The 25,852-nt window shown below is 54.0% G+C and overlaps 1 protein-coding gene across 7 annotated transcripts in view; it reads left to right on the forward strand.

Moving 5' to 3' along the window:
• TRIO (trio Rho guanine nucleotide exchange factor) overlaps positions 1-24,898 on the forward strand; it is a 349,762-nt gene extending 324,864 nt beyond the window's left edge. For 5 of the 7 annotated variants that reach the window (XM_065905271.1, XM_065905272.1, XM_065905276.1 and 2 more), the window contains exons 43-57: positions 489-581; positions 1,306-1,356; positions 1,568-1,645; positions 2,571-2,762; positions 4,592-4,769; positions 7,175-7,977; positions 11,935-12,182; positions 13,966-14,104; positions 15,076-15,103; positions 15,282-15,444; positions 15,726-15,847; positions 17,144-17,222; positions 19,118-19,318; positions 21,891-22,029; positions 22,504-24,898. In XM_065905271.1, the coding sequence (XP_065761343.1) occupies positions 489-581; positions 1,306-1,356; positions 1,568-1,645; positions 2,571-2,762; positions 4,592-4,769; positions 7,175-7,977; positions 11,935-12,182; positions 13,966-14,104; positions 15,076-15,103; positions 15,282-15,444; positions 15,726-15,847; positions 17,144-17,222; positions 19,118-19,318; positions 21,891-22,029; positions 22,504-23,052 (3,063 nt within the window). In that variant the 3' untranslated portion in view covers positions 23,053-24,898. Of the gene's footprint in view, positions 1-488; positions 582-1,305; positions 1,357-1,567; positions 1,646-2,570; positions 2,763-4,591; positions 4,770-7,174; positions 7,978-8,451; positions 8,975-11,934; positions 12,183-13,965; positions 14,105-15,075; positions 15,104-15,281; positions 15,445-15,725; positions 15,848-17,143; positions 17,223-19,117; positions 19,319-21,890; positions 22,030-22,503 lie in introns of those variants that run through there. The other 2 variants (XM_065905278.1, XM_065905277.1) reach the window with 2 other exon arrangements.
• Positions 24,899-25,852: the final 954 nt, after the last annotated feature.

The raw sequence follows: 25,852 nt of genomic DNA on the forward strand, positions 1-25,852 counted from the left end.
ATTCAGTTGTACATACATACCTGTATGTGTACATATATTCTTTTCCATTGTGATTTATTGCTGGATATTGTGTGTGGTTCCCTGTGCTATACAGGGCAGCCTTATTATTTATTTTGTATATAGTGGTGTGTCTCTGCTGGTCCCAGGCTCCGAATTTATCCATTCCCTCACCCCCTTCCCCCTTTGGTAGTCATGGATTTGTCTTCTATGACTAGTCTGTTTCTGTCTTGTAAATAAGTTCATTTGTATCATATTTTAGATTCCACATATAAGTGCTATCATATGGGGGGGCAGAATCTTATGAATCACATTCAACCTTCTGTACTTGCTAGTCTCTTCAAATGTCTAGATCGTTCAGCATGTTTTTCGGTTTCATAAAACAGAAGAGGTTTTCATTCTAGATGGACAATAAACTGTTATGTCAAAACGAATAACTAGCTGATTAAAAGACGGCACTCAAGACCCTTTCCTTCCTCCCCCGAAACCAGGACTTAAAGCAGCGCCTGGGCCACAGGCTGCAGCTCACGGACCTGCTGATTAAACCAGTGCAGAGGATCACGAAGTACCAGCTGCTGCTGAAGGTGAGGCTCTGCCGGGCCGAGCCCGCTCGGCAGGAGGGCGAGACTCGCGAGGGGACCGCGGGCTGGGCAGGCGATGAGCAGCTTTCCTGTAAAAAAAAAAAAAAGAAGCAGTCTTGTCGTTTCTGATTTCCAATATTTCCAAATAAGTTTTTTAAAACTGAAGGAGACACCTTATACTGTTCTCTCAATTTTTCATTTACATCAGGTTCTGAAACAAAAACATCTGTGAAGGTGAGCTTTTTCTCCCCACCACGGATCTTGAATACTCTCTGGGGCTCTAACCCACCTTGCAGGTTTTCTGTCCCCTTGGGGCTTCAGATTAAACATTTAGGCTCTGCCAGTTCCTCTCTGAGGGCTCAGCACCCGCCCTTGAGTGATTCAAATGCCTCAGCACCCCTGAAGGCAAAGTCAAGCCATTTTCCGTGATAAAAGTGACTTGGAGGTGGCGAGATCCCTTCACACATAAAACTCAGAACCTGGAGGTAGAGAGAGATGAGCGCCTGTCTTGGGGTGAAACAGGAACCACGACCTGCTTAGACCAGTTGGGCCTGACTTTTGCCCTCCTGTGGCTTGAGGTCCGCCTGGGGATATCTTACCTTATCTTTGTGTTACTGGCAGAGAAAAACGAGACTGGCCCCGTGGCTGGCATCCTGGTCCATCAGAAAGGGTACTGCTGTGTGACCATCACCCTTGTCATGCCCTTGTGTCTGTCTTCCTCCTACAGGACTTCCTCAAGTATTCCAAAAAAGCCAGCCTGGATACATCAGAACTAGAGGTACTGACACCCCGCTGGGTGTGTCTCTGAAGCAGCCTGACCCTGGGGGGGCCGTGGGGGCGGCGGTCTCCCGAGCCCTGGGCGTGCCGTCCATCCACTCGTGGGCGGGCAGGGGAGGAACTGAACAAGTGGGGAGATTGGAGGGTTAGTGCTCCATCCTGGCCCCAGAACTGAAGGCTCACTCTGCTCCCCCGCTCCACCCGCCCCGCAGAGAGCCGTGGAGGTCATGTGCGTCGTCCCGAAGCGCTGCAACGACATGATGAACGTCGGGAGGCTACAAGGCTTCGACGTAATGTGGCTCCTCTTTAAACTTACTGCTCTGTCTGGGATGCTTGGCCGCCACCTGCAGAAAGCCGATCCTTTCTGCTTGGTTTTCTGTCTTCTCTCGCTGTCCCTCACCCTGAGTGACACCATGTTTCAGCTTTTCTGGGTGCATCTGATTAGCTTTTGGGGGAGACCTTCCCCTGCTCAAGCCCAGCGCCTCATAGCGGGAGCAGGCAGGCCTCTGCTCTGTCTCCAGGGCCCTCTGCTGTGGAGGAGCAAGCCTCCTTTCCCGGCACAACACGCAGGGGCCTGTCCATCTATCAGCCCCTGGAGCCTGACTCCAGGTCCCTGGGCTCCGCCTTAGTCACAGACTTCTCTGTGAGTTGCCAGACCCCTCAGATTACATACTGCCTACTAGCATCCTGAGGATGTCCAGAGCCCAGAATCCTTTTTTTTTTCTTTCAGTTTGATTGTCGAGTAAGGAGACAGGGGTTTTTATTTTTCTTGCCTACTGTTTTGCTAGAGGAGTGGGTTTAGTTTAATATGCTGGTGCTGGGGTTCTCAAAAAAAAAAAAAAAACACAGGCTCTCCTGGAGGGCTCCTGTGCATTTGTGAGTGGGTCCCACCCAGGATGCTAGTGGCGCCCGGCCGTGGACCGCCCCTGGAGAAGCACGCTTCCACTGCAAACTACACCTTCCATCCACTTTCCGTCTCTGACTATAACTGAGGCCAGTAGTTTACACAAGAGCTGGCAAGAATTTTATTTAGATGATTTTTCTCTTTGGAGCTAAGACCTCATTACACTAAAAGAAATGTCTACACTCCATAAATTAATACCAGAAAAATACATCATTCTGTGGGAGGAAAACTAAAGAAAACAAAAGTTCCTGTGTTTTAACTTTGAATGCAATGTGTTCTTCTGTACCTCTGCACCCTTCTCCACATTCCAGGGTAAGATTGTGGCCCAGGGCAAGCTGCTCCTGCAGGACACGTTCTTGGTCTCGGACCAGGACACGGGGCTGCTGCCTCGCTGCAAAGAGAGGCGGGTGTTCCTCTTCGAGCAGATCGTCATTTTCAGCGAGCCGCTGGATAAAAAAAAGGGCTTCTCCATGCCAGGATTCCTGTTCAAAAACAGTATCAAGGTAACTCGTGTTTGCCTATTTTCTCAAGCACTGATGCATATGGTACGCTGAAAAAATGTGTCCTTTTTAATGATGACGTGGCCTGCTCTTTCCTGCTTCTTGGAAGAAAGGTTGTGACAAACCTAAACAGCGTGTTAAAAAAGCAGAGACATTATTTCGCCGACTAAGGTTCGTTGAGTCAAAGCTACGGTTTTTCCAGTAGTCATGTATGGATGTGAGTTGAACCGTAAGGAAGGCTGAGTGCCGAAGAATTGATGCTTTTAAACTGTGGTATTGGAGAAGACTCTTGAGAGTCCCGTGGACTGCAAGGAGATCAAACCAGTCAATCCTAAAGGAAATCAACCCTGACTATTCATTGGAAGGACTGAAGCTGAAGCTCCAATACTTTAGCCACCTGATGAACTGACTCAGTGGGAAAGATCCTGATGCTGGGGAAGTTTTAAGGCAGGAGGAGAAGGGGATGACAGAGGATGAGATGGTTGGATGGCATCACTGACTCAATGGACATGAGTTTGAGCAAGTACCAGGAGTTGGTGATGGACAGGGAGGCCTGGCGTGCTGCCGTCCATGGGGTCTCAGAGTCAGACACGACTGAGAGACTGAACAGCAACAAATGCTGATCTTCAGTTTATTAAATAATTAGAGAATTCTCTAATACACGTCAGACCCTTTAAATTCACTCCATCCTCTACTGTCTGAGTTCCCCAGTGGCTGATGGAGGAACGTATGGCTGCAGCTTCATTTTTACCACCACAAGAAGACCTCACCTTTGTTAGGTTTTTTCTGCTTCACCTTCTCTGGGACCACGTGAATTATTCAAGTTTAGAGACGTGGATTTGGAGAGGATATAGCTTACCTTTTTCTCTTCTTCATTCAGCAAGGCTCTCCTCTGCACTCAGAACCAGGCAGGGGGCCGTAGGGCTGGGCAGGGCAGCAGTCTTTGCCCCAGGGTGCCTTGCTCTCTGACTGAGAAAAAGACAAAGACCGCAGATGGCCCTGGGCCCTGTAAGAGGTACCAGCCGAGAGTGAGAGAGAGGAGACCTGAGGTCCCAGCAGGTTAACATTTTTAGTTAATTGTTTAAGCTACTTGTTAAATTCCTGGTGATCCCTACATAACCAGAGTTAAAAGAACGATTAAAAAGCTTCGAGATAATGATTTTTGCGGTAGTAAAAATGGTAGCTCAACCAAAGAGTGGTGGTTTCAATTTTGACCCCAGATGAACTTTACTTTGCATTTGACCAGTGGGAATAAATGTGCTTTAGTTTTTTTGTTTTTTGTTTTTCGTTCTGTGGTAAAACAGTCGCTCAGTCATATCCAACTCTTTGTAACTCCATGGACTATAACCCACCAGGTTCCTTCTGCCTATGAAATTCTCCAGGCAAGAACACTGGAGTGGGTAGCCATTCCCTTCTCCAGGGACCTTCCCGACACATACAATTTACCATCTTAACCGTTTGGCAGTGTCCAGCCCTGTGGTGTTAAGTACATTCACACTTGTCATGCAACCATCACCACCATCCATCTCCAGGTTTTTCATCTTATAAATGTAGAACGCCATCCTCTAAACAATACTCCAAGTGCCTCATCCAAAGGGAATCATCACAGTGCTGGCCGTTCTCCCCCTGACTCATTTCATGTAGCTCAGTGGCCTCCAGGCTCACCTATGGTATAGCCTATGACAGGATGTCCTTCCTTTTTCAAGGCTGTTATAATAGTCCGCTGTGTATGCAGACATGTTTGATTACTCATCCATCTGTTAATGGACACTTGCTTTGCTTCTGCCTTTTGGCCATTGTGAATAATGCTTTCTTTTTTTTTTTTTTTAAAGGTGAGCTGCCTTTGCCTGGAGGAAAACGTGGAAAATGATCCCTGTAAGTTCGCTCTGACATCGCGGACGGGTGATGTGGTAGAGACCTTCATCCTGCACTCATCCAGTCCAAGTGTCCGGCAGACATGGATCCATGAAATCAACCAGATTTTAGAAAACCAGCGCAATTTTTTAAACGGTAATGTGTGTGGTTGCTTTCCAAAACATACACATTTTTATTTCTCATCTCTCTCCTGTCACATACGAACAGTAGTGACAGGACTCTCTGAGCAGTTACTGTGGACCAGACGCTATACTAAGCACTACCCACCTAGTGCTGCTTTCATCTTCCCAATGACCTGAGGCGGCAAGGCCCGATATTATTCCCATTTTACAGATGGGGAGGCTGAGGCACAAAGTGGGTTTGTAACTTGCTCCAGGTCCCATATGCTGTTGGTGGCAGAGTGGGGACACAGGGCAGCCATCTGGCTCTTGGCTGTGAGCCCCACTGTCCGGTTCATTTTGTCCCACGGTCTCCCATAGCATGTGTGCCCCAGAGCCCATCCTGGGAAAGGAATGCGTGAGAAAGACTAAGGCAGCAGACGGAATTGGCCAGAGACGTTGGAGACATTCTTGTGTGCAACTTTAAAATTTATGTTCTACCACATGGTACATCTAGACTGCCCTCCTTATTAAAAGCAAGGCATTTTTTTCCCTTCCCGCTTCTATGACACAGTGATTATAGAGGAGCAATACCATAAGAATCCAGTACGACTCAGGGCAATAGTGAGGCGCCAACACCCCAGGGAAAGGCCTTCTCTGCAAGGAGAGCGACCACGCTGACCTTACATTGCAGACAGTTAGACTTTTTATATCCCTGACCTAAATCTGCTCACTTCACCTTAGGGCCACTGCCTTCCACTCTGGTTTTAGTTCAGTGATTACTGAAGAGCATCAAACATTCAGTGAGAACTAGATACACATTGATGTCTTGTCTTTGTCCTTTTCTCCATGTCTATGTTCTGTATCTACGCCCTGGTCCATCAGGACACTGTAATCTCTCTGCCACATAAAACCAGCCCCACACCTCGAGTGAGATTCAAGAGCCAGGAACACAAGCACTGCGAGAAGGTCAAGGTTACATGGCGTTTTTGGCTGAGGGTAGTCAGCCGAGTGCTAGCTCCAGACTCCTGTCTAGGCCATTGACAGAGCGTTTCTTGTGTGTGCAGTTACAACTGGATGGCTGGGGCTAGGGGGATTAGGGGGACGGTTCCCATGCATGGGAAGAATAGTTCCCCTCCCGTGGCTGTGAGTGAATGCAGATCTCTTTACATGTGTTGTTTTTGAGTGCTTCACTGAACACCAGTCCGCAACATGTAACTGCTGGGAAACCTCTAAGCTTAGACCATCTTCTTTAAAATGAACTGAGCTGCTTCCCGAATCACAAGCACGAGAGGGCCACGCCATTCACCCCTGGACTCTCAGCCCAGAGATGCTGAGGACGCTGCTCCCAAGGGCAGACAGAGGTTGGGGCTGGAGAGGGGGCTCCAGCCCTGCTGGCCCACATGGCTTGTCACAGGTCGTTTGACTCCAGGATACCCCTTCACACCTGCCGGACGTCTCCCAGGCAGGAAGAGGCTACATTAGACTGTCCGACTGGCAGAGGCTTTATTTAGCTCTGCAAGGATCTGTGTTGCTGTGCTGTGCTTAGGCATTCAATGTGTCCAACTCTTTGTGACCCCACGGACTGTAGCCTGTCAGTCACCTCTGTCCATGGGATTCTCCAGGCAAGGATACTGGAGTGGGCTGCCATGCCCCACTCAAGGACTTGTGCTAGTGTTTACCTGCATCGTCCCAGATGACGTAGCTAACTCACTAAGCCCAGAGACGGAACAGCTTCATGATCCCCCAGGGTTTGTGGAGCACCTTCCCCGAGGTGGTCCCTAACACCACCGCCGCCAGTGGTAACCACCAGCCAGGTTCTTCTCTGCTTCGCTGCTCTCTGCTTTGCAGCAGCTGGACTCAGCTGTCCCCCTGTGGGAACCAGCTGGTACCTGTGGAGTCCCAGCTGAGCCTCCCCAGCAGCCCTGGGCCTCCCTGGGACCCTGGTGGTTTGCAGGGATGCTCGGGGCTGATTCTTCTCCTTCTCCCTGGAGGTGGAAATGTTTAGGCTGTGCTGGCTGCTCCTGGGCAGGAAACCTTTCCTCCAGCCTGCTCCTCACCTGTCCTCCCCGGGACCTGCAGACTGCCCTTGATAGAGCCAGTTTAACTGGTTCGTTCTTAACAGTATTCTTACCTGGAGAATCCCACGGACAGAGGAGCCTGGTGGGCTGCAGTCCGTGGGGTCACAAAGAGTAGGACAGGACCAGGCGACTCAGCACACAAGCACAGTTAAATCGAAGACCTTTTCTTTTTCCTTCCCTGGTGGGTGGAGCCAGCCCGCTGCCTGGCGGATGGGTGGGTGTCCCCAGATCCAGGTGACTGGGCGATGGTGGACACCCCTCCCCACCCCCCTTGACGTGAGCCTGGGGCAGTCGTGCCCCCTTCGCCCCTGTGACGGTCCCTTCCTCGGTGCCCTGACGGAATCTCTCCCGTGCCTTGCAGCCTTGACATCACCCATCGAATATCAGAGGAACCACAGCGGGGGTGGCGGCGGCGGCGGCGGCGGCGGGGGCAGCAGCGGGGCCCCCAGCGGCGGGGGCGGCGGCAGCAACCACGGCGGCGGCGGGGGTGGCCCCGGCGGCGGCGGCAGCGGCAGCTCCAGCAGAAGCAGACCCTCCCGGATCCCCCAGCCCGTCAGACACCACTCCCCCGTGCTGGTCTCCTCTGCAGCCTCAAGCCAGGCAGAGGCAGACAAGATGTCAGGTACGTGCACCCCGGGCCCGCCACCGCCTCCTCCCAGCCGCAGCCCCGCCCCGGAGGCCGGCACAGGCCCGCCCGGCAGGGCGCCTCCCGGCAGCGAGCCCGACGGTCCCGAGCGAGACGCCGAGCCGATCCCCAAGATGAAGGTGCTGGAGAGCCCCCGGAAGTCGTCTGGGGTCGCGCCGCCACAGGACGGAGCCGCCAAGGAGGCGCCGCGGAGCGGCCCGGGCCCCCTGCTGCTGGGCAAGGCCAGGCCCGGGGCCCCCTCGCCCCTGCACTCGCCTCTGGCCGCCGCCGCCGCGTCCCCTTCTCCGTTCGGCAAGGAGCCCTTGCCCCCCAGCAGCCCCCTGCAGAAGGGGGGCTCCTTCTGGAGCTCCGTGCCCGCCTCCCCCGCCAGCCGGCCCGGCTCCTTCACCTTCCCGGGGGACAGCGACTCCCTGCAGCGGCAGGCGCGGCGCCACGCGGCCCCCGGCAAGGACGCGGACCGCATGAGCACGTGCTCCTCGGCCAGCGAGCAGTCCGTGCAGTCCACCCAGAGCAACGGGGTAAGAGCGCCCGGCCGCCTGCGCCCGCCTCTGTCCCGCGGCTCTTCTTCTAAACCTCCTGCCTGGCCGCCGCTGTCCTCGTACTAACTCCGGGCTCCACCGGCTCCTCCTCGGCCTCCCGCGCCGCGGACTCGGCGGGGGACGCCCGCTAACCTGCTCCCGGCGGACGGCGCGCCCCGGGTCTCTACTAACTCGCTCCTTGCTTTGTGTCCGCTAACAACCGGGAACGCAGACCATTAACCTTCCGAATGAATGCCGCATCTCTGGGCTTTTCACATCTTCCGGCCAGCCGAGTATCTTGGAACTTCCTCTCTCTCTCGCCGCCCCTGCTTTCCTCGCACTGTTTGTTTTTTTTAAAGAGGGGTCCGTGTCCTGCCGTCTACCTCCTGCGTAAACTGAAACCTGTATATAGTCTTTAAGCTTTCTGCTCATCGCTTGGTTGTGCCCTTTTATGCCTTAAATTAATCTTTGCAGCGTTTTTTACTCATCTGCTGGAAAAAAACAAAACAAAACAAACAAAAAACACTCAAGAAATGTCCAAGAGCAGCTCAAAGCATACGCAGCTGGCACAAAGAGGGGAAGGAATCTCTCCGGTGGAAATATTTGCCCTTCCCCGCCACACACCCCCCAAAACAAAAACAGCTGCACACGATTCTCGGGAAGAGAGACTGCTTTAAGGGCCTCTGGATGCTGGGCTCTGGCCGGCGGCTGGGAGCGGAGGCGCAGGCAGGCTGGATGAGGGCGCCAGGCTCTGCCCAGCAGGGGGCGCTGCGGGGCCTCGCCGGTTCCTGTCCTCGTTCTCAGCCCCGGGGTTGCGGTGGTGGGTCTTCCCCCTCCCATCCTCTGGCTTCCTCACTGTCCTCCTCAACTGTTTCCTACACGGGCTGATGAATCCGATTCATAACACCTCCCTAAAAGCATGCGGTGAGGGAATAGAACTGTTCTCATGAGTGTATGTTTGATCCTTTTATAAATTTTTAAATACATTTCCCTGAAAGGGTTTGTTGTCTCTCTTTATCCAAAAAAAAGAACGCAATCTGGATTTTGCATGTTTCTCTCTTTCCTCTGGACTTTTCATTAATGCCTTGTTTGGGTTGACCTGGCCTTGTTCTCTCCTCCTGTTATTCCTCGTGTATTTTGTTCACCTCAATCTTTCTGTGTAATTGAGGAAGAAATCGAGAAATGGTTCTTGGTACGTTTATTAGCCTTTCAGCCTCACTCTCAGAAAGAAGTGGTCAGGGCAGGCATCCTCTGCTGTGGCCATCACCACTGTCCTGGTCGTGGTCCCTGACCATGTCCTGCAGAGTGGCCTGGCCCCCCATCGCCTGTTAGTTCTGAAATGCTCCATATCCTGGTGGGCGTCTGAACCCAACGTCAGCTGGAGGCAAAGATGCAGAGGCCCAGTGATGCGGCACCTAGATGAAAGCTCAGGGTGCGGGCACGGCCTCGCCGCTGAGACCCCTGGGAATCAGCTAGGGAGCAGCCCTTGAGCCCATCCTAACCTGGACGCTTTCCCCCCTAAGCACCTGAGGAGGGCTGTGTTTCAGAAGGAACGGCCTCCCCCGCCCCAGTGCAGGAGCCCGGGCTGGGGTCTGTGTGTCTGTAAGCGCCCACGGTTAGTACCCCCACCCCCAGTCCCCCCAGGATGCTCGATCTCAGCCCAGCACACGTGCTGGCAGAGTTTAGGTTGCAAAAGTTGCCTCCTGTTTCTGCCTCTCGCTGTTTCTAACATGCTCAGTTAGCTGGAAAGGGAAATTGCCAGTGTTTTAAGTGAGACCAAGGGCCTTACAGAAATGCCCTGGAGGCGTGAGAAGACCACTAGAGGCTTAGCAGAGGCATTCAAAAGTCTCCTCGAGGGCTCTTATTAAGCATCCGAATTAAGAAGCGCCTCTGCCCAGTCCTCGCCCACCCACTCCGGAGGTCCCAGCCCCCTGGCAGGTCAGCAGCAGCCTCCTCCCTCCTCCTCTGCTTCTGTGACACTGTCTGTGGTCACAGCCCAGCAGCTGTGCCTAACCCCCGGCCTAGGTCCCTCTTCCTCCTTTAATGCGCACCTTCTGGAAAATTCTGATGAGAGCCCAAGTGGGGGATGTGTCAACCCAGACAGTGACTGTGCCCATGCCCAGACACAGATGCATGACCTCCCTGCGCCCACCCCCTCCTCCCAGGCAGCAATGAAAGGACAAGCCCTGCCTTCCTCCCGGTGACCGGGTGGCCCCCGTAAATTTCTAACCTTCACTCTTCAGAGGGCGAGGATGGTGCCTGACAGCATCAGCTGAGATAGATTTTTAAATGCCTAATACTTAGGCTGGTGCATAGGAGGTTTTCAGAAACTACTAAGAGCTATTATGATTGTGGTAGAATGCTCAAATTATGAGACAAAGGCTGGTACCTACATGACCAAACGTGGCTATGCCACGGAAGTTGGTTTTTGTTCACATTTTCTGGCAAATGTGGCTTTGTAGTCTCAAAACTGTGGGGTGCTGCTATGTAAGTCATGCTGACGGGATATGCATAAAGGAGTGTGCAGAGGCCAAAGCCCAACGTGGACAGCATGGGCATCCCGGAGGAACGGGAACGGGTACTGGACTCCTCAGCTGTGACGGAACCGAGCCCCTGGCCACCCCGTTGTGTTTGAGTTCACCATCCACTGCGGGCCCAGAGCCCTGGTCCCCGGAGTTCCCAGCACACAGGCTCCTTGACAGTGGTCAGCTGTCTGCTCCAATGTGTCAGCAGCTCAGTAACACAGAGCTGACAGGCATGTGGCAAGGTTTCTGAGCGTCATGTCTACACCGACCCAGGACCTGCCCCAGGCATCCAAGAGTCCAGCGATGGGAAGCATCATCGGAGTCCTAAGAAGCCATGACCATCCAGACAGCATCCTTGGTGGGAGCCTCTGAGAACACACTAGTGCAGCTCCTGACACCTTCTCCACGTCCCAGCTGTTGATAGAAGGCATTGGACGAGGCTCTGGAGATCTCAGCTTCCTCCTCCTCCCGTGGAACAGGGGTCACCTGGTAAATGACAGCTAGGGACAAATACCTTTTGTGTTTCTGCTAGTCTGCAGCAAACACCACTTCCGCTTGTACGCCTGAGCAGGCGGCCTTGAGAAATGATCTTTGTTTAACTTTTGCAGTCTCACCTTATTGACTGAGTTACTGAACCTTTATTGGGTGCCTGCTACATGTCAGTCAGTGTGATGGATACTAAAGGCACAGTAGTGCCCCGAAGAGTTTGGGTCCCAATGGGATGCCAAGATATGGGGAAGATAGACTTTGCACGCCAGGGATGTCCCTGAAACCTGAGCTACGGGGCCAGCGGTGTCCACTGCTGCTCCGCGATGCTGAACGTACCCAGGACAGCGGCACGTCTTCAGGAACCGGGAATCATGTGAGCTCATAGGGCCACCCACCATGGGAAGCATAAAGAAGGCAGAGTAACTCTCCGTGAGAGCACAGCAGTGGTTGGCTTACTCTTCAGGTATCCCACGTTCTTCTTTTAGGAAGGAAAAAGGTGGAAATGACTAAGGACGCAAAAAGCTTGGCACAATTCTGGAACACGTTCTCAAAGAACATTTCATCTGGGAGTTTTGGAGGCCTTGCCATGACCTGCTTTGCCAGTGAACTGAAGAGCTTACTCCTTGCAGCTTCTTAATTTAATGCTTTTTAAAACGAGCATGATGGTCACGGTGACATAGACAGAACCCCTCATGGCGTTAACAGGAGGATGAGCTGACCCCTTGATGGTGTAAGGAAGATGGACCTGAAATGATCAAGCTTCCAAGAGGACAGTGTTTCGCCATCGCTGTGGCCTTCTTGTCGTTTTAGATTATCCTTAAATTGCTTCTAGAGAAGTCTTGGTTGTCAGTCACTTGGGTGTCAGCACGCGGCCGAGCCCGCGGGCGTCCGCAGACCCCCTTTCAGCTCCGCTCTGCCTTTCTGTCCGTCTCCCCCCCTCCAGAGTGAAAGCAGCAGCAGCAGCAGCATCTCCACCATGTTGGTGACACACGACTACTCGGCCGTGAAGGAGGATGAGATAAACGTCTATCAAGGAGAGGTCGTTCAAATTCTGGCCAGCAACCAGCAGAACATGTTTCTGGTGTTCCGAGCCGCCACTGACCAGTGCCCCGCGGCCGAGGGCTGGATTCCGGGCTTCGTCCTGGGGCACACCAGCGCCGTCATCATGGAGAACCCTGACGGGACTCTCAAGTGAGTGGGGGCGAGGGGCGGGCCGAGCGCGAAAGAGGCCTCGGGGCCCTGGGAGGGTGAAGCCCGTTGAGAGAAAGGTGCGCTGCGCTCTGCGGAGCACGTTCAGGTCTAAGCGCCGTGTGGAGCCACATGGTGACGGTTGGGGTGGCGTGCATCTCTCAGACTTAACGCTGGTGGTGGTGGTGGCGATGGTGGTGTTTGGTCACTCAGTCGTGTCCAACTCTGCGACCCCACGGACTGCAGCGCGCCAGGCTTCCCTGTCCATCACCATCTCCCGGAGCTTGCTCAAACTCATGTCCATCAAGTCATTGATGCCATGCAACCATCTCATCCTCTGTCATCCCCTTCTCCTCCTGCCCTCAATCTTTCCCAGCATCAGGGTCTTTTCCAGTGAGTCGACTCTTCGCATTAGGTGGCCAGAGTATTGCTTCAGCTTCAGCATCAGTCCTTCCAGTGAATATTCAGGGTCGATTTCCTTTAGGGTGGACTGGTTTGATATCCTTATTCTGATGGTTTCTTTTAGTAACCTGCTTTCACACACACACATGGCTTTTTTAAGCCGCTAGATAGAGCACAGTGGTATTTTAGTTCCCAGAGGTCTTGGGTGGGGGGTGAGGACTTTCCACAGCCCCCTAACACATGCTGGGTGTGCTGGGGGTGCATCAGTGAAGAACCTCGTCCTGTAGCTGCAACTAAAGATCACAGGATGCTGTTATCATCAAGCCTTACATGTGCTCGGTTACTTCAGTCAGGAAACTTGAAACCAAATTTGCTGCATTAAACGTTATTGTAAAGAAGCCTGAATTCAGGTGCCGGTTTCCGACTCTGCCCTTCCCTGAGTCTCTCTGACGACAGGAGAGGCCAGCCACGTAGTTTCTGGGAGTGGAAGCTTTACAGAACTGCAATTTGTAAGCCTCCAAAGACTTCAGCCCAAAAGACCAGACTCGCATCGCTGGTGGTCACCTTCCACCAGCTGGGTTTGCAGCCCAGCCTGGCTGGCATTCCAGCTCTGCATCCAAACCTCTAGGCTCAGCGCCCACACCCAATGAGACATCAGGCTTGAGTTCAGCCTGCAAAGAGCTCATCTCCCACGACAGTCCCTTGCCCTGTTTCTCCTTGATGCACGGGAATATTTTGTTCTCTTACACTGTTGAAGAATCCTATTTTATACTTGGTTTTCCCAAGAATATTCCCAGGCCGTGTTTTGGGGTTCTCCAGAGAAATAGTTATAGTAGGGGTGTGCGTGGTTGGGGAATGGTTATTACGAACATAAGGAAATGAACTTACGGATACTGGTGAGTTCAGATCTGCACTGGGGCCAGCAGAAAACCAGTGTTGCAGGCAGAATGCTGGAGAATTCCTTCTTGCTCAGGGAGGCGGGCTTTTTTCGTCCGACTCAGGCCTTCAGCTGAGTAGATGCGAGGCCCATCACACCACAGAGGGCAGATGACGTCAGTCAACCAATTACAATTTTAATCTCATCCAGAAACACCCAGATTAATGTTTGACCAAATATTTAGGTCCAGTCAAGTTGATGCATAAAATTAACCATCACAGACATCTTTATAGTTTAATACTTAAAATTTGGTTTAGAAAACTGTTGATCTTAATCTGTGGAAATCGCAGAAAAGTTTTCCTTAGCAGAGATCACTGCTGCTAAAGGAATCTCAGTCATCCTGTGTCCACATAAGACGCTTCTCAGCAAGCTTCTCTGATGCTTCCAGGAGTCATTTGCTGAACGCCAGGAAGGCGTGATACTAACGACATGTCGTTGTCCTCCTAGGAAGTCAACATCTTGGCACACAGCACTCCGCCTAAGGAAAAAATCTGAGAAAAAAGATAAAGACGGCAAACGGGAAGGCAAGTTAGAGAACGGTTACCGGAAGTCTCGGGAAGGACTGAGCAACAAGGTATCTGTGAAGGTGAGCACGGCGTCGTCAGGAGCCTGTGCACCTTGGGAAGTGGTGGGGCTGGCCCCGGCCCAGGAAGGGTCACGGACCTGTGCCCTGCCTTGCCCAGCAGCGACCCACCTCCCTCCACCCTGCGAGCAGACCCAAGGGGCTTTGGAGGGGGCTCATGGGGACAGAGAGGCGCAGGTACGCTTAGGTGTTCCGAGGAGCCCGGTACATGGGTGTGCGCCTTGGTGGGCGTAGGCGTGGCTCCGGGAACGCTGCTCTGCTGCCAGTGGAGTGTGAGTCCCTGAGTCACGTCTGACTCTGCGACCACGTGCCCTGGAGCCCGCCAGGCTCCTCTGTCCATGGGATTCTCCAGCGGGAAATACTGGAGTGGGTTGCCGCTTCCTCCTCCAGGGAAGTCTTCCCAGCCCAGAGATGGAACCCAGGCTCCCGCGTTGCAGGCAGATTCTTTACCGCATGAGGCACCAGGGAGACAGATTCTGGATCCTCAGAAGCAGACAGAGCTCAGGGCAGCCGTGGCCCAGTCCGGTGCTCACTGGCTACAGTGAATTCCCTTGGCGGGTGCTCCAGCCCACATGACTCCTGGAATCAGATTGCCTTAAACCTGTGTGGGTTTTGCCTGGAAAACAAGGCCGTATCTCCTGAGAGGAATTCAAAGCCCCTGGCTCAGAGCTCTGGCCATTCTGCAGAAGGAGGGGGTCCAGAGACCCACTAAACTCAGCCCACAAGATGGGAAGAGGGGGCATCTCTGAGATTTTTGTGTTTGTGAGTAGAAGAAAAAACTACATTTGGGTGACACGAAGCTTCCCAGTGCATTCAAAGGCAGTGGGAGTGTGGTCGATTTCAATTGATACCCAGGCAAGCCATATCACGTTTCCTCTTATCTTTCAAATATAACTGTAACCCTGGAATGAAAGCAACGTATCTCAAAATAGCTCATGTATCTGGTTAATCACCGTGTGGTTTTTCTATTTCAGCTTCTCAATCCCAACTACATATATGACGGTGAGTCCTGTTCTTTGTCTTCTGGTCTTTCAGAGCATAGGTCTGGGGAGCATTTGGGGGCCCAGGTTTTCTGTGGAGCTCTGGGCCTGGGCAGCATCTCGTTTCATTTGTTGGGGGAGGCTGGTGGGCGCCGGGCAGGGGCCGAACGACTGGCCTCACTGACTCCTTTCTCATGCAGTTCCCCCAGAATTCGTCATCCCCTTGAGTGAGGTCACGTGTGAGGCAGGCGAGACCGTTGTTCTTCGATGTCGGGTTTGCGGCCGCCCCAAGGCCTCCATCACCTGGAAGGGCCCTGAACACAACACCTTGAACAACGACGGTCACTGCAGCATCTCCTACAGGTGAGGGAGGCCCCCCAGGGGTCCGGGTCTCTGCAGTGAGCATGACCTCGTTCCACCAGAACCCCCACGGTTGATTCTCTGGGTCACCTCGGCCCTGGGACGCCTCCCCTGAGGGGATGTGTTGTCCCCTGGGTGGACAACTGGGGTTGGAATCCCACTTGAAATTGCCTATCAGCACTGAAGCACCTCGTTTCCTGTGACACCGCAGGAGAGAGGTCGGGGGGCTGGCGTGGGGGTGGGGGCGAGCCTTTGTGAACGCCCTGGGCCCTCCCCTGCTGCAGCGACTTGGGAGAGGCCGCGCTGAAGATCGTGGGTGTGACCACTGAGGACGACGGCATCTACACGTGCATCGCGGTGAACGACATGGGGTCAGCCTCGTCTTCGGCCAGCCTGAGGGTTCTCGGTGAGCTGTACCCCGAGCTCCCCCACACAGCCGACGCGTCACCTGGGGGCTACGAGGAGCCAGCCAGCCTCTGGGACGCCTGGGAGGGTGACCGGGGGCAGGGGTGCTGCCCAGCAAGGGCTTCTGCCCACGGGCTGCTGAGGCTGCTCAGGCTGCTGAGCTCCTGAGCCTCTGATGCCAGCCGCCAGGTGGAAGCAAGACGTTCTGTTCACTTAGAACTCAAAACACACTCTCGTCTCCAACTTCGTCCCTCTCTGAGAATTCAGTTGGTGCTTTGATGCTAAGAGGACCTCTTCTGAGTTGGTCTCATGTAGAAGGAAGAGAAAGGAAAGAGGGGAGTGTGGGTGAGTCCCGTGCAGGCTCTGTGTGCCTCCTAGACCCTGCAGTCCTGCTGGAGGGTGGGTCCTCCCACCCCTTGAGCGCAAGGCGACCCTCATGGGACTAACACACTCCCAGAAAGGCCTGATCTCGCTCCTCTGCTCAACTCTGAACTGCTGGAGGCAGAACCTGTATCTTAGGCCTTTTAGAATTTTTGTTGCATTTGATGTATGTAGATGCTTAGTGATCAACCTCATGCCACCCGATTCCCAGCTCCTGTCTCACAGGAGGCCGCTGTGTGATGCAGGGCCGCTGAGGTTTCTCTGGGGTCCTCCAGCCACACCAGCTATAGGAAGCCGCTTCCAGGAGTGAAAATTAAAGAATTAAATAAATTTTTAAAAAACTAAGAATAAATAGAACAGCTCCAAGGTGAATTGACTCCAGGAGTGCTCTATGTGTAGATGGTACATAGAATCGTCTTAGAACTTTTATCCCCTGTATCTTAATCCCATGTATTTTAACCTCAAGTCAGAGAAAGGAGGGGTTGTCCTCTTGGGTTCACAGCATAAGAAAGGGAAAAAAACCTTGAATTTGACCACAGAGAAGAACCAGTGTTCTGATTTTTAAGAGGTGTCACAGAGATTATACAGGTGATTTTTTTTTTTTTTTAGTAAGTCACTAGTGAAGCAAGGGAGTTTGGAAAGACAGAAGACTATTCATTAGGCTTTCGGAAATTCGAGTGGAAAGATAATGGAAAAGCAAGCATGTGTTTATTTCCATCACTAAATCCGTCTCTGTCTCAAACTGAGTCCCAGCACACACGCAGTGTGGACCTTATCCTTCTGGCCCGTCTCCATTCCCTCGAGCCTCCGTTCAGACCCTTAGCAGCCCCTCTGGCTGCCGCAGTGAACACAGGGCTTCAGTCTTCGCCTGAGAGGTGTCCCGCTCAGCAGACTCAGGGATGCTCCTCTCTTGCAGGTCCAGGGAGTGATGGCATCGTGGTGACCTGGAAGGACAACTTCGACTGCTTCTACAGCGAGGTGGCCGAGCTCGGCAGGTACAGCGGCACACCCGGGGCCCCTCCCAAGCCAGCGAAGCGAGAGACAGTAGGAGCACACGGAGGAAGTTGGCACATTCTGCCAGCTGCTGGAAGTTAGGCGTTTTGCATCTGGAGTGTAACTGTAGCTGCCTTTCGATATTAAGCACTGAGGAAGAGAACAGGTCCAGTGCAGGCGCCCAGCGAGAGTTAAGCCTGCGTACCGTGAGCCGTCCAGTGACGTGATGGAGTCGCTCCGGCTCTGTGTCCAGGGCAGCTCTGACTACGCCCCATCCTCAGGGGGATCCGAGGGAGAGTCGCAGACCCTTTCTGGTGGGATGTAGTTTGTGGAATCCCGTTGAGGGAGGCTGAAGCTGCCCTTCAGGTCTCGGCGGTGCCTAGAGATTTATAGCGCAAACCAATAGGGGGCTTCGACCCAAAGAGGGGTGTTTGTCTGCAGATGGCAGCCAGGGCTCAGGCTAGCAGGACGTCATGTGGCAGGAAGGGGGTCGGAAGCATGACCGCCCAGCTTGTCCCTGTTTAAAAGCTTCCCGGGAAGCCCTGCAGCGGCCAGGGGTACACTCCAGTGGCCTTTGCTGGGTGTGTCCCTGGAGTGGCCAGCTCCAGGGATCCATGCGCCACCTGGGTGGATCAGCCTGATGTGTCGGTCAGTTATCTGTCATGCCCGTCAGTCCTCTCCCGCCACACGAGGCTTAGCCCTGCTGTCCGGAGCAGCGATGTTATCACTTCGTGCCACGTGCCCCGGACAAGGCAGTTACTCCCTTGGTCCCTCCTGGGCTTGGTCAGCCGGCCCCCCGTGTGTCTGCGGCCGCTCTGCACGTAGACATCCACCCCAGGCTTCCTGGTATGATGGCAGAGCATCCCAGGAGCGCAGGAGCAGGAGCCGCAGCCTCTTGGGGCCCAACAGCAGCACTTTCTCCATAGTCTGTGGACGGAGCTAGCCACCTGCCAGCCCAGATTCAAGGGAGAATAGACTCCACCTGTCTGTGGGAGGGGGCGTCCCGATGGCACAGAATGGTAGAGAACCAGCCTGCCGATGCAGGAGACGTGAGAGATGTGCGTTTGATCCCTGGGTCGGGAAGATCCCCTGGAGAAAAAAATGGCAGCCTGCTCCAGTATTCTTGCCTGGAGAATCCCATGGACAGAGGAGCCTAGCGGGCTGCAGTCCATGGGTCAGACACAACTGAAGCCACTAAGCTTGGCATGGCCTGGCCTGTGGGAAGAGGAGCCCCAAATAGCGTGTCCGCGGCCCACCCTCCCCAGACTGCCCCCGGCCATAGAGTTATATCTGTCCCTCACATTCCCAGCCCCGAATCTCATCCCATGAGGGCAGCAGGCTCAGACTTGAGGGCCCAAGGCCCTGTTACCTGGATCCAGCCAGGGTGCAGCTGGGGCTTCCCCGGGGCGGCTCACTGGGTGCGGCCCCAGAGACCACAGACTAGAGACGAGTGCGTTACCAGCCCCACACGCACCTCCTGCAACGGGAGGACAGACTTGGTGAGGCAGGAGACGCTGCTGTCCGAAGCGGGGGCGTGGGGTGGCAGGAGCCGCTGGGTCGGCCGTGCCACGCGTCTTCACACGGTGCGGAGCAGTCTCCATGAGAGCGGAGGTGGGAGCTGCCTGGGCCGTCCTGAGGTCTCTGCTGACAGAGGTCAGAGTGGAGAAGTCACACGGCCGCCTCCGTCTGTCCCAGGAGGGGGAGACACAGTCGCAGGCGCGGGCAGCTCCCTTTGGGCCGTCATACGGCCGCAGCCCCTCTGCTGTGGCGGGGAGAGCAGGGCCGCGGCTCAGGAGGCCGCACACGTCCGGTCCACCTGGGTTAATGGGGTCTTTCCTCCGTGACCCGGTCGGCGCTCGGCGCACTCTGAGAGTGGTCTTCCCCACCTGCTTTCCAGGGGCAGATTCTCCGTCGTGAAGAAATGTGATCAGAAAGGCACCAAACGAGCCGTGGCCACTAAGTTTGTGAACAAGAAGCTGATGAAGCGCGACCAGGTCACCCACGAGCTTGGGATCCTGCAGAACCTCCAGCACCCGCTGCTGGTGGGCCTCCTGGACACCTTCGAGACCCCCACCAGCTACGTGCTGGTCCTGGAGATGTGCGTACACGCTCTGCCCCGCCTCCCCCTGGCCCCCAGCCCCCCTCCCCCTGGCCCCCAGTCTCCCCTCCTCCTGGCCCCCAGCCCCCCCCCTCCAGGCCCCTAGCCCCCTTCCCCCTGGCCCCCCCACCTTCCCTCCTCCTAGCCCCCCCCAGCCCCCCTCCTCCAGGCTCCCAGCACCCCTCCTCTCCCCTCCCCCTGGCCCCCAGCCTCCCCTCCCCCCGGCCCCCCCACTTTCCCTCCTCCTAGCCCCTAGCTCCACCACCAAGTGGTCTTGCTGTTTATTGTCTAAGAAGGATAGGAACTGGGATTTTAGAATTCACAGAACTTCTGAAAACATGTCTCCTATCAGAGACCACAGTTTTAGAGCTTTCCAGCGATACCAGAGGGGAATATACAGTCTCTGTATGAGCTGCCTGTTAAGGAGGCGCACACCTAGCATCCAGATACCCCTACCCTGACCCAGGCTCCCGTGGGGTCTCAGCCAACCTGGCAATGCCACGGGCAAGGCCAGACCTCTGCAGACGACACCCCTACTCGTGACCTAAGGCTGCCCTGATCCTGTGTGTCTGCCAGGCTGGGGGTCACCTGGAGTGGCTGACTCAGCCCTGCTCCTGTCTGCCGCCTTGGGCCGCAGCTCAGGCCTGGGGCCTGTCCAGTCCCTCGCAGAGCTTGTCGGGCCCTTCAGTGGTTGCTTAGATGGGAGGGTGAGGAGCGCCTCGCTGAAGAGCGCCCCCTGGAGGGGGTGGGTCCCTGTGACACTCACCGGGCCCTGTGTGCTTTCTCGGGAAACTCATGAGTTGTTTAAAGATAAGGAGTGTGGAACTTAGGACCTGGGAGCAGGCGTCCTCGGCCAAGAGCAGCTTTGCCCCCGGGGGTATTCGGCAAAGTCATTGCTCGACATCCCGCGACAGCATAGGATGGCCTGAGACCCAGAATCTCTGGCCCAAAGTGTCAGTAAAGCCAGCGTGGGAGCCCGCTGAGAACGTTCTGGTCTCTCAGAAACATCTCATCACTGAGCTTAAGTTAAGCTCCTGTTCCTGCTTTTAAGAGGGCGTCACTTCCTACACTCACTCGGATTTGTGACTTCGCTTCCATTGGCCCAAGCAAACCTCTTGCGCCGTCTCCTAGTTCCCGAGTCGCTGTAGAAAGCGAGTCTCAGAGTCGGCCGGCGGGGACCTGCTCCTCGCTGGCAGGGCTCCCTCGAGGCCCTGCTCCTGACTTTCTGTTGGTCTTGTTTCCTCACAGACACGCTGCCCCGGGGCCCAGGGCCAGCCTCAGTACTCCCCCGCCGAGCCCCCAGGAGAGGGGCTGTTCCGGGAGTCTCCCCACCCCGGGGGTCCCGCTGGACCCTGTTCAGAGCCCCATCGCTGGCCCCTCAGCCCTCCCCAGCCTCCCCCAGCACTGCGTCCTGGGCAGAGGGCGGGTCAGCGGACCTGGGCCCGTGTCTCAGCCTCGGCTCCTGGCGAGTCTCCGCTGCCTGAAGGGCTGTTACGGGGCTCAGGTGGAGACTTGGCCCCTGTGGGCCCTCAGGACCTGGGAACGTGCCTTCTGGCTGTAGAAGCTTGATGCCCAAGAGCTGCTGCTCAGCTACCCCCAGGGAATTTTAGCAAGACAAAGAGGCCTAGACTCCACGTCAGAATCTCCTTCAAGCTCTCCAATTCCGGTTTAAATTTGCAGTGCATTCAGCTGTCATTTCTTTCCACCGGAAAACTAAATGGTCGGGCCTCATCATACTGTTAATAGGATTTGTTTTCGTAACAAACGACTTCCTACCAAAGTTCCCTTGATCGCTTGTCATTACCAGACAGTTGGCTGATCTTCCTGTAAATTTCTGTGTTGCAAAGAGACGGCAGAGCTCAGAGAGGCCGGAACCAGACCACCTCCTTGCAGTTCCAGCCTCCTTTACAAGCTGTGTGACTTTGGGGAAGTTGCATACTTTTCCCATGCTTCCATTTCCTCATCTGTATAAAAGGGGAACAATAAAACACTCTTCCCAGAGAGTTGTCATGAGGATTAAGCAAATGGTAGAAAGCATTTAGTCCCTGGCACAGGGCAACTCTGTATAAGAGTTCTTTAAAGTTCAAAGTAACTTCACAGTAGGCAGACTCTGAGTCCAGCGTGAAGCCCACTTTATTTGTATTCTCTCATTTAGCCGTCACATCCCCCATTTTACAGCTGGCAAGACTGAGGCTGGGGGAGGTGGTCTCACATTATTCCCTCCCCAGCAGAGTGCTTACTGTATGCCAGGCAGTCGCCCAGGTCATGTGCTCACGTCCAGGGAGCAGGTCTGAGTCAGGCCTGCTGGGGCAGGGTGGCGGGGGCGCCTGGGTGCACCCATCTCAGCCTCCCTGTTCCCTCTGTGGGTTCCCGCTGCCTTGCTCCCCACTCTCCTCCACGATGACATTAAAAGGCATCGCCCTGCTGATCCTGCACTGCCTCCGGGTAGAGGTGTGGTCCCCAGGCGCTGCTCGGACATTGTCAGCGGGGTGCGGAGGTGAGGTGTGCGTGGCGGTCGCTCTAAAGTGACCGACCGACCCCATAACACGGCCGCACGCCCCTCCCTCTGCAGGGCCGACCAGGGACGGCTTCTGGACTGCGTGGTGCGGTGGGGGAACCTCACGGAGGGGAAGATCCGGGCGTACCTGGGGGAGGTTCTGGAAGCCGTGCGATACCTTCACAACTGCAGGATAGCGCACCTGGACCTAAAGGTGAGCGGGGCCCCGGGGACGGGAACGCCAGGTGGCCTCAGCGCATCCACGTGGGACACGACGCCCGCTCCCGGGCCGTCCTGTGGATCCAGGCCGGGAGCCCCCGGGAACCAGGAGAGACGCAGGGGGTGGGAGATGGGAAACACGGATGTCTAGTCTCTGCTCTAGAGTTGGCCTTTCAGTAATGTAAACAAACCGGAACATAGTAGACTAACATGTCAGGTCTGCAGATAGTTCATAGAGTTCCTGGGGCGGGAACAGGGCGGGTGACGGAGGCAAGGAGGCGCAGTGTAGCCGTCGATGCCAGGAAGGAGAGTGAATCCCAGGCTTCGTACAGCGGCGGCCCTTGGAAGTTCCAGACAGCAATGAGTCCGTGTCGCACATGAACAGTTGGCCTCATAGATTCCTGGAGAGCCCCAGCCCGAGGGCGGGGTGGTGGGAGTCCCCTGACGGCTGTCTTGTCATGTCTCCCAGCCCGAGAACATCCTCGTGGATCAGAGCTCAGCCAAGCCGACCATCAAGCTGGCTGACTTCGGAGATGCCGTCCAGCTCAACACGACCTACCACATCCACCCGTTGCTGGGGAACCCTGAGTTCGCGGCCCCCGAGATCATCCTGGGGAACCCGGTCTCCCTGACCTCGGACACATGGAGCGTGGGCGTGCTGGCCTACGTGCTTCTCAGCGGCGTGTCTCCCTTCCTGGACGACAGCGTGGAAGAGACCTGCCTGAACATTTGCCGCCTGGACTTCAGCTTCCCAGAGGACTACTTCCAAGGAGTGAGCCAGAGGGCCAAGGACTTCGTGTGCTCCCTGCTGCACGAGGACCCCGCCAAGCGCCCCTCGGCCGCGTCGGCCCTCCAGGAGCGCTGGCTGCAGGCGGGCCCCGGCCACGGCAAAGGCGCGGGCGTCCTCGACACGTCCAGACTGGCCTCCTTCATTGAGCGGCGCAAACACCAGAACGACGTTCGGCCTATCCGTAGCATGAAAAACTTCTTACAGAGCAGGCTTCTGCCTCGAGTTTGACCTGTCTTGAAGTCCTTTCTCATTCTCTTTCACCTGCCAATCAGCCGTTAAATCTGACTTTGTTTTTTTTGTTTTTTTTTTGGAAGAGAAAACAACAAACCAACGACGATGTAGGCAGTCCGCTGCCCGATTGTCCCGTCGTGTGACACCGCGTGCGTTCCCAAGCGAGCCGCGCCCTGCAGCTGCCTGGGACTCGGGCCACAAGCCCTGTGGGGTGTGGGGGGGTGGAGGCCTTCTGGAACACTCTGCGAGAGCGGAGACAGCATTGCTGGGTCACAGTCTTTTATTCAGGTTTCTGCAAAAAAAAAAAAAATTAAAAAACTTTTTTAAATGAACACGAATAGCATTTTGCAAATTGAAAACATTTTCCAGGATTTATTCAAGGAAACAAATGCCTATGTTCAACCACTGGTGTTAACGAACAAAACAAGATACTGGACACCTCTGGGGAAGACCCCCCGCAACCCTACCCCCAGCGGCAGCCTCATCCAGCTCGGGGGTCCCCCTGGCTCTGAGCTTTTCCAGCTACCCCGTCTGTGTGCCTCTCGCCAGGACGCCAGACTGGGCTTCTGAAATGTGCATTCAACCTCAAACTTTTGCATAAAAATAGAATGAATCGTTTTGCTCTGATGAAATGTAGGCCTTACTTGTACATAAGACTGGTCCTGCCTTCGGTCTGTCCTTTCTCCCCACCCCTGCCTTCCCACCCACCACCCGGGGCTTCCTTTAGCGGGGGTTCAAGGGGTCTGCCCATCCACGAGGAGGTCAGCTTGGGTCCTGCCCTGCTGCCCCTCCCCACCCGCCGCGTCCCACCCCTAAGCCGTCAATCAGATTGTTGAGCAGTATACAGTCAGATGAAAATACTGTAAATGCACTCATTGGGGTTTTTTTGTTTTTTTTTTTGGTTTTATTTCATATCATGTGCAATGTTGTGGCTTTAACATTTTATGCAACTATTTATGAAGACCTCTGTTGTACCTGTAATAAATATATAGAAAAAGCACATATTCGTACAGTGAGATTTATGGTTTTGTGCGTGTGTCGGGGGCGGGGTGGGGGGTGGGGTTCGTAGCCCTGTGCCATCGGTTCAAGGAGACAACTCTTGGTGAAATTTGTCAGTTTTGAGGACTGTAAAAAGTGATTTCATACTCTGAATATAAAACTGGATAATAGGGTAATGTTTTAAATTTTATTATGCTATTATTCAGAATGCCAAAGTATTATTTTTTTTCCCAAAATCAGTCTGGACATTTCCTACTTTTTAGACTTTTTGACATTCAACTTTCTGTACAAAAATTGGCTGGATTTTGAGATTTTGGTAAGAAATAAAAGCCAATTAGGCACCAGCCGCCTCGAGGCTGGCATTGATGTCTGTGGCACTGTAGTGTGGGAGGCCCTCAACAAAAGACGCTGGGTTTCTGGGCACGCTTGAATTTTTCTGGATGTCTTTTTATCTTTGTTGTGTGAAGTACACTTTAAAAAAAAAGACCAGCCCGCTTCCCAAGCCAGCCAGACACCTGGGTCTTCAGCCATAAACTGGCATAGTTCAAGCTTTGCAGCTTCCAATGTATTTTTATTTATTCTTTTGTTGAATTTTTGTTTGTTTGTTCCTTGTAAAATTGTACAGAAACTTTTTAAAAGAAATTGGATTCAAAACTGGATGTGTATTCGTAACCTCACAACTTTAATTTGTGTATTGTTTCTTTTATTATTTCAGTTAAATTTTTACATTATTTTGCATGTATATTTCTTTGTACAGAGACCTTACATGTTTACACAGTATGATGTGATGTAAATATTTTATTTTGCCATCAGTTATTTTAAAAAATTAAACATATTTGCCTGATGTTTGTGTTAGACCTTTTATTTAAATTGGTCACTGTTGAGTCACAAAGAGATGGATGAGGGAAACCCTGAAGGGGAGGCCTCTGCCGAGTCAGGAGTGGACGTGGGGAGAAGAGTATTATGGATTGGGAACCCACTGTAGGCCACATCCAGAAAAGGGAGTCTGGTGAGGCTCCTGCAGACTGGTTCACAACCCAGACTCAGAAGAAACCTGCCTGTAACCCAGAACATCAGCTGACTGTTTACGGAGAAGCTGTGCCTGTCCTGGTTAGAGTAACTAAGGCACCTGATTCTTAATGAACACAGAATCCAAAAAGGAAAAGGCTGTCACATACTGGCCACAGAAAAGCAAAACTAACATTCAGATCGATTTAAGAACTTGAAGGGCTTCCCAGGTGGTACCAGTGGTAAAACCAGCTGCAGATGCTGGAGACAAGAGACACAGGTTTGATCTCCTGGTTCAGGAAGATCCCCTGGAGGAGGGCACGGCAACCCACTCCAGTGTTCTTGCCTGGAGAATCCCATGGACAGAGGAGCCTGGCGGGCTACAAAGTCCATAGGGTCACAGAAAATCGGACATGACTGTAATGACTTAGCACACACACAAGGACTTGAGACACTTAGGTTCAAGCACCTGAATTAGGAGCAAGCCCAAGAATCTGTGTCTGCAGAGACACCCCAGTGGTGGCTTCTGCCTGCCCCTGACATCGGTCATCTTTCCTGATCATTTGTATCGTCTCTCTTGCTTTGATTCCTTCTTTTTTGAATCATTCCCCCAGTGATGGTGACTTTTTCCTTGGCACACTAAAAAGGTTTCATTTCACATCTGTTTGCTAAAATCCTGGAGTTAAGACTACGTGTGAGAAGATGATTTGTGCTAAGACCCCAAGTCCGGGCACGGGGAACTGCCTCTCCCAGAGGTGTGTGTGCTTCCTCCCGGGTCCCCAGGGCCAGC

Source organism: Muntiacus reevesi, chromosome 14, assembly GCF_963930625.1.
Source record: "Muntiacus reevesi chromosome 14, mMunRee1.1, whole genome shotgun sequence".
NCBI classification, from domain to species: Eukaryota; Metazoa; Chordata; class Mammalia; order Artiodactyla; family Cervidae; genus Muntiacus; species Muntiacus reevesi.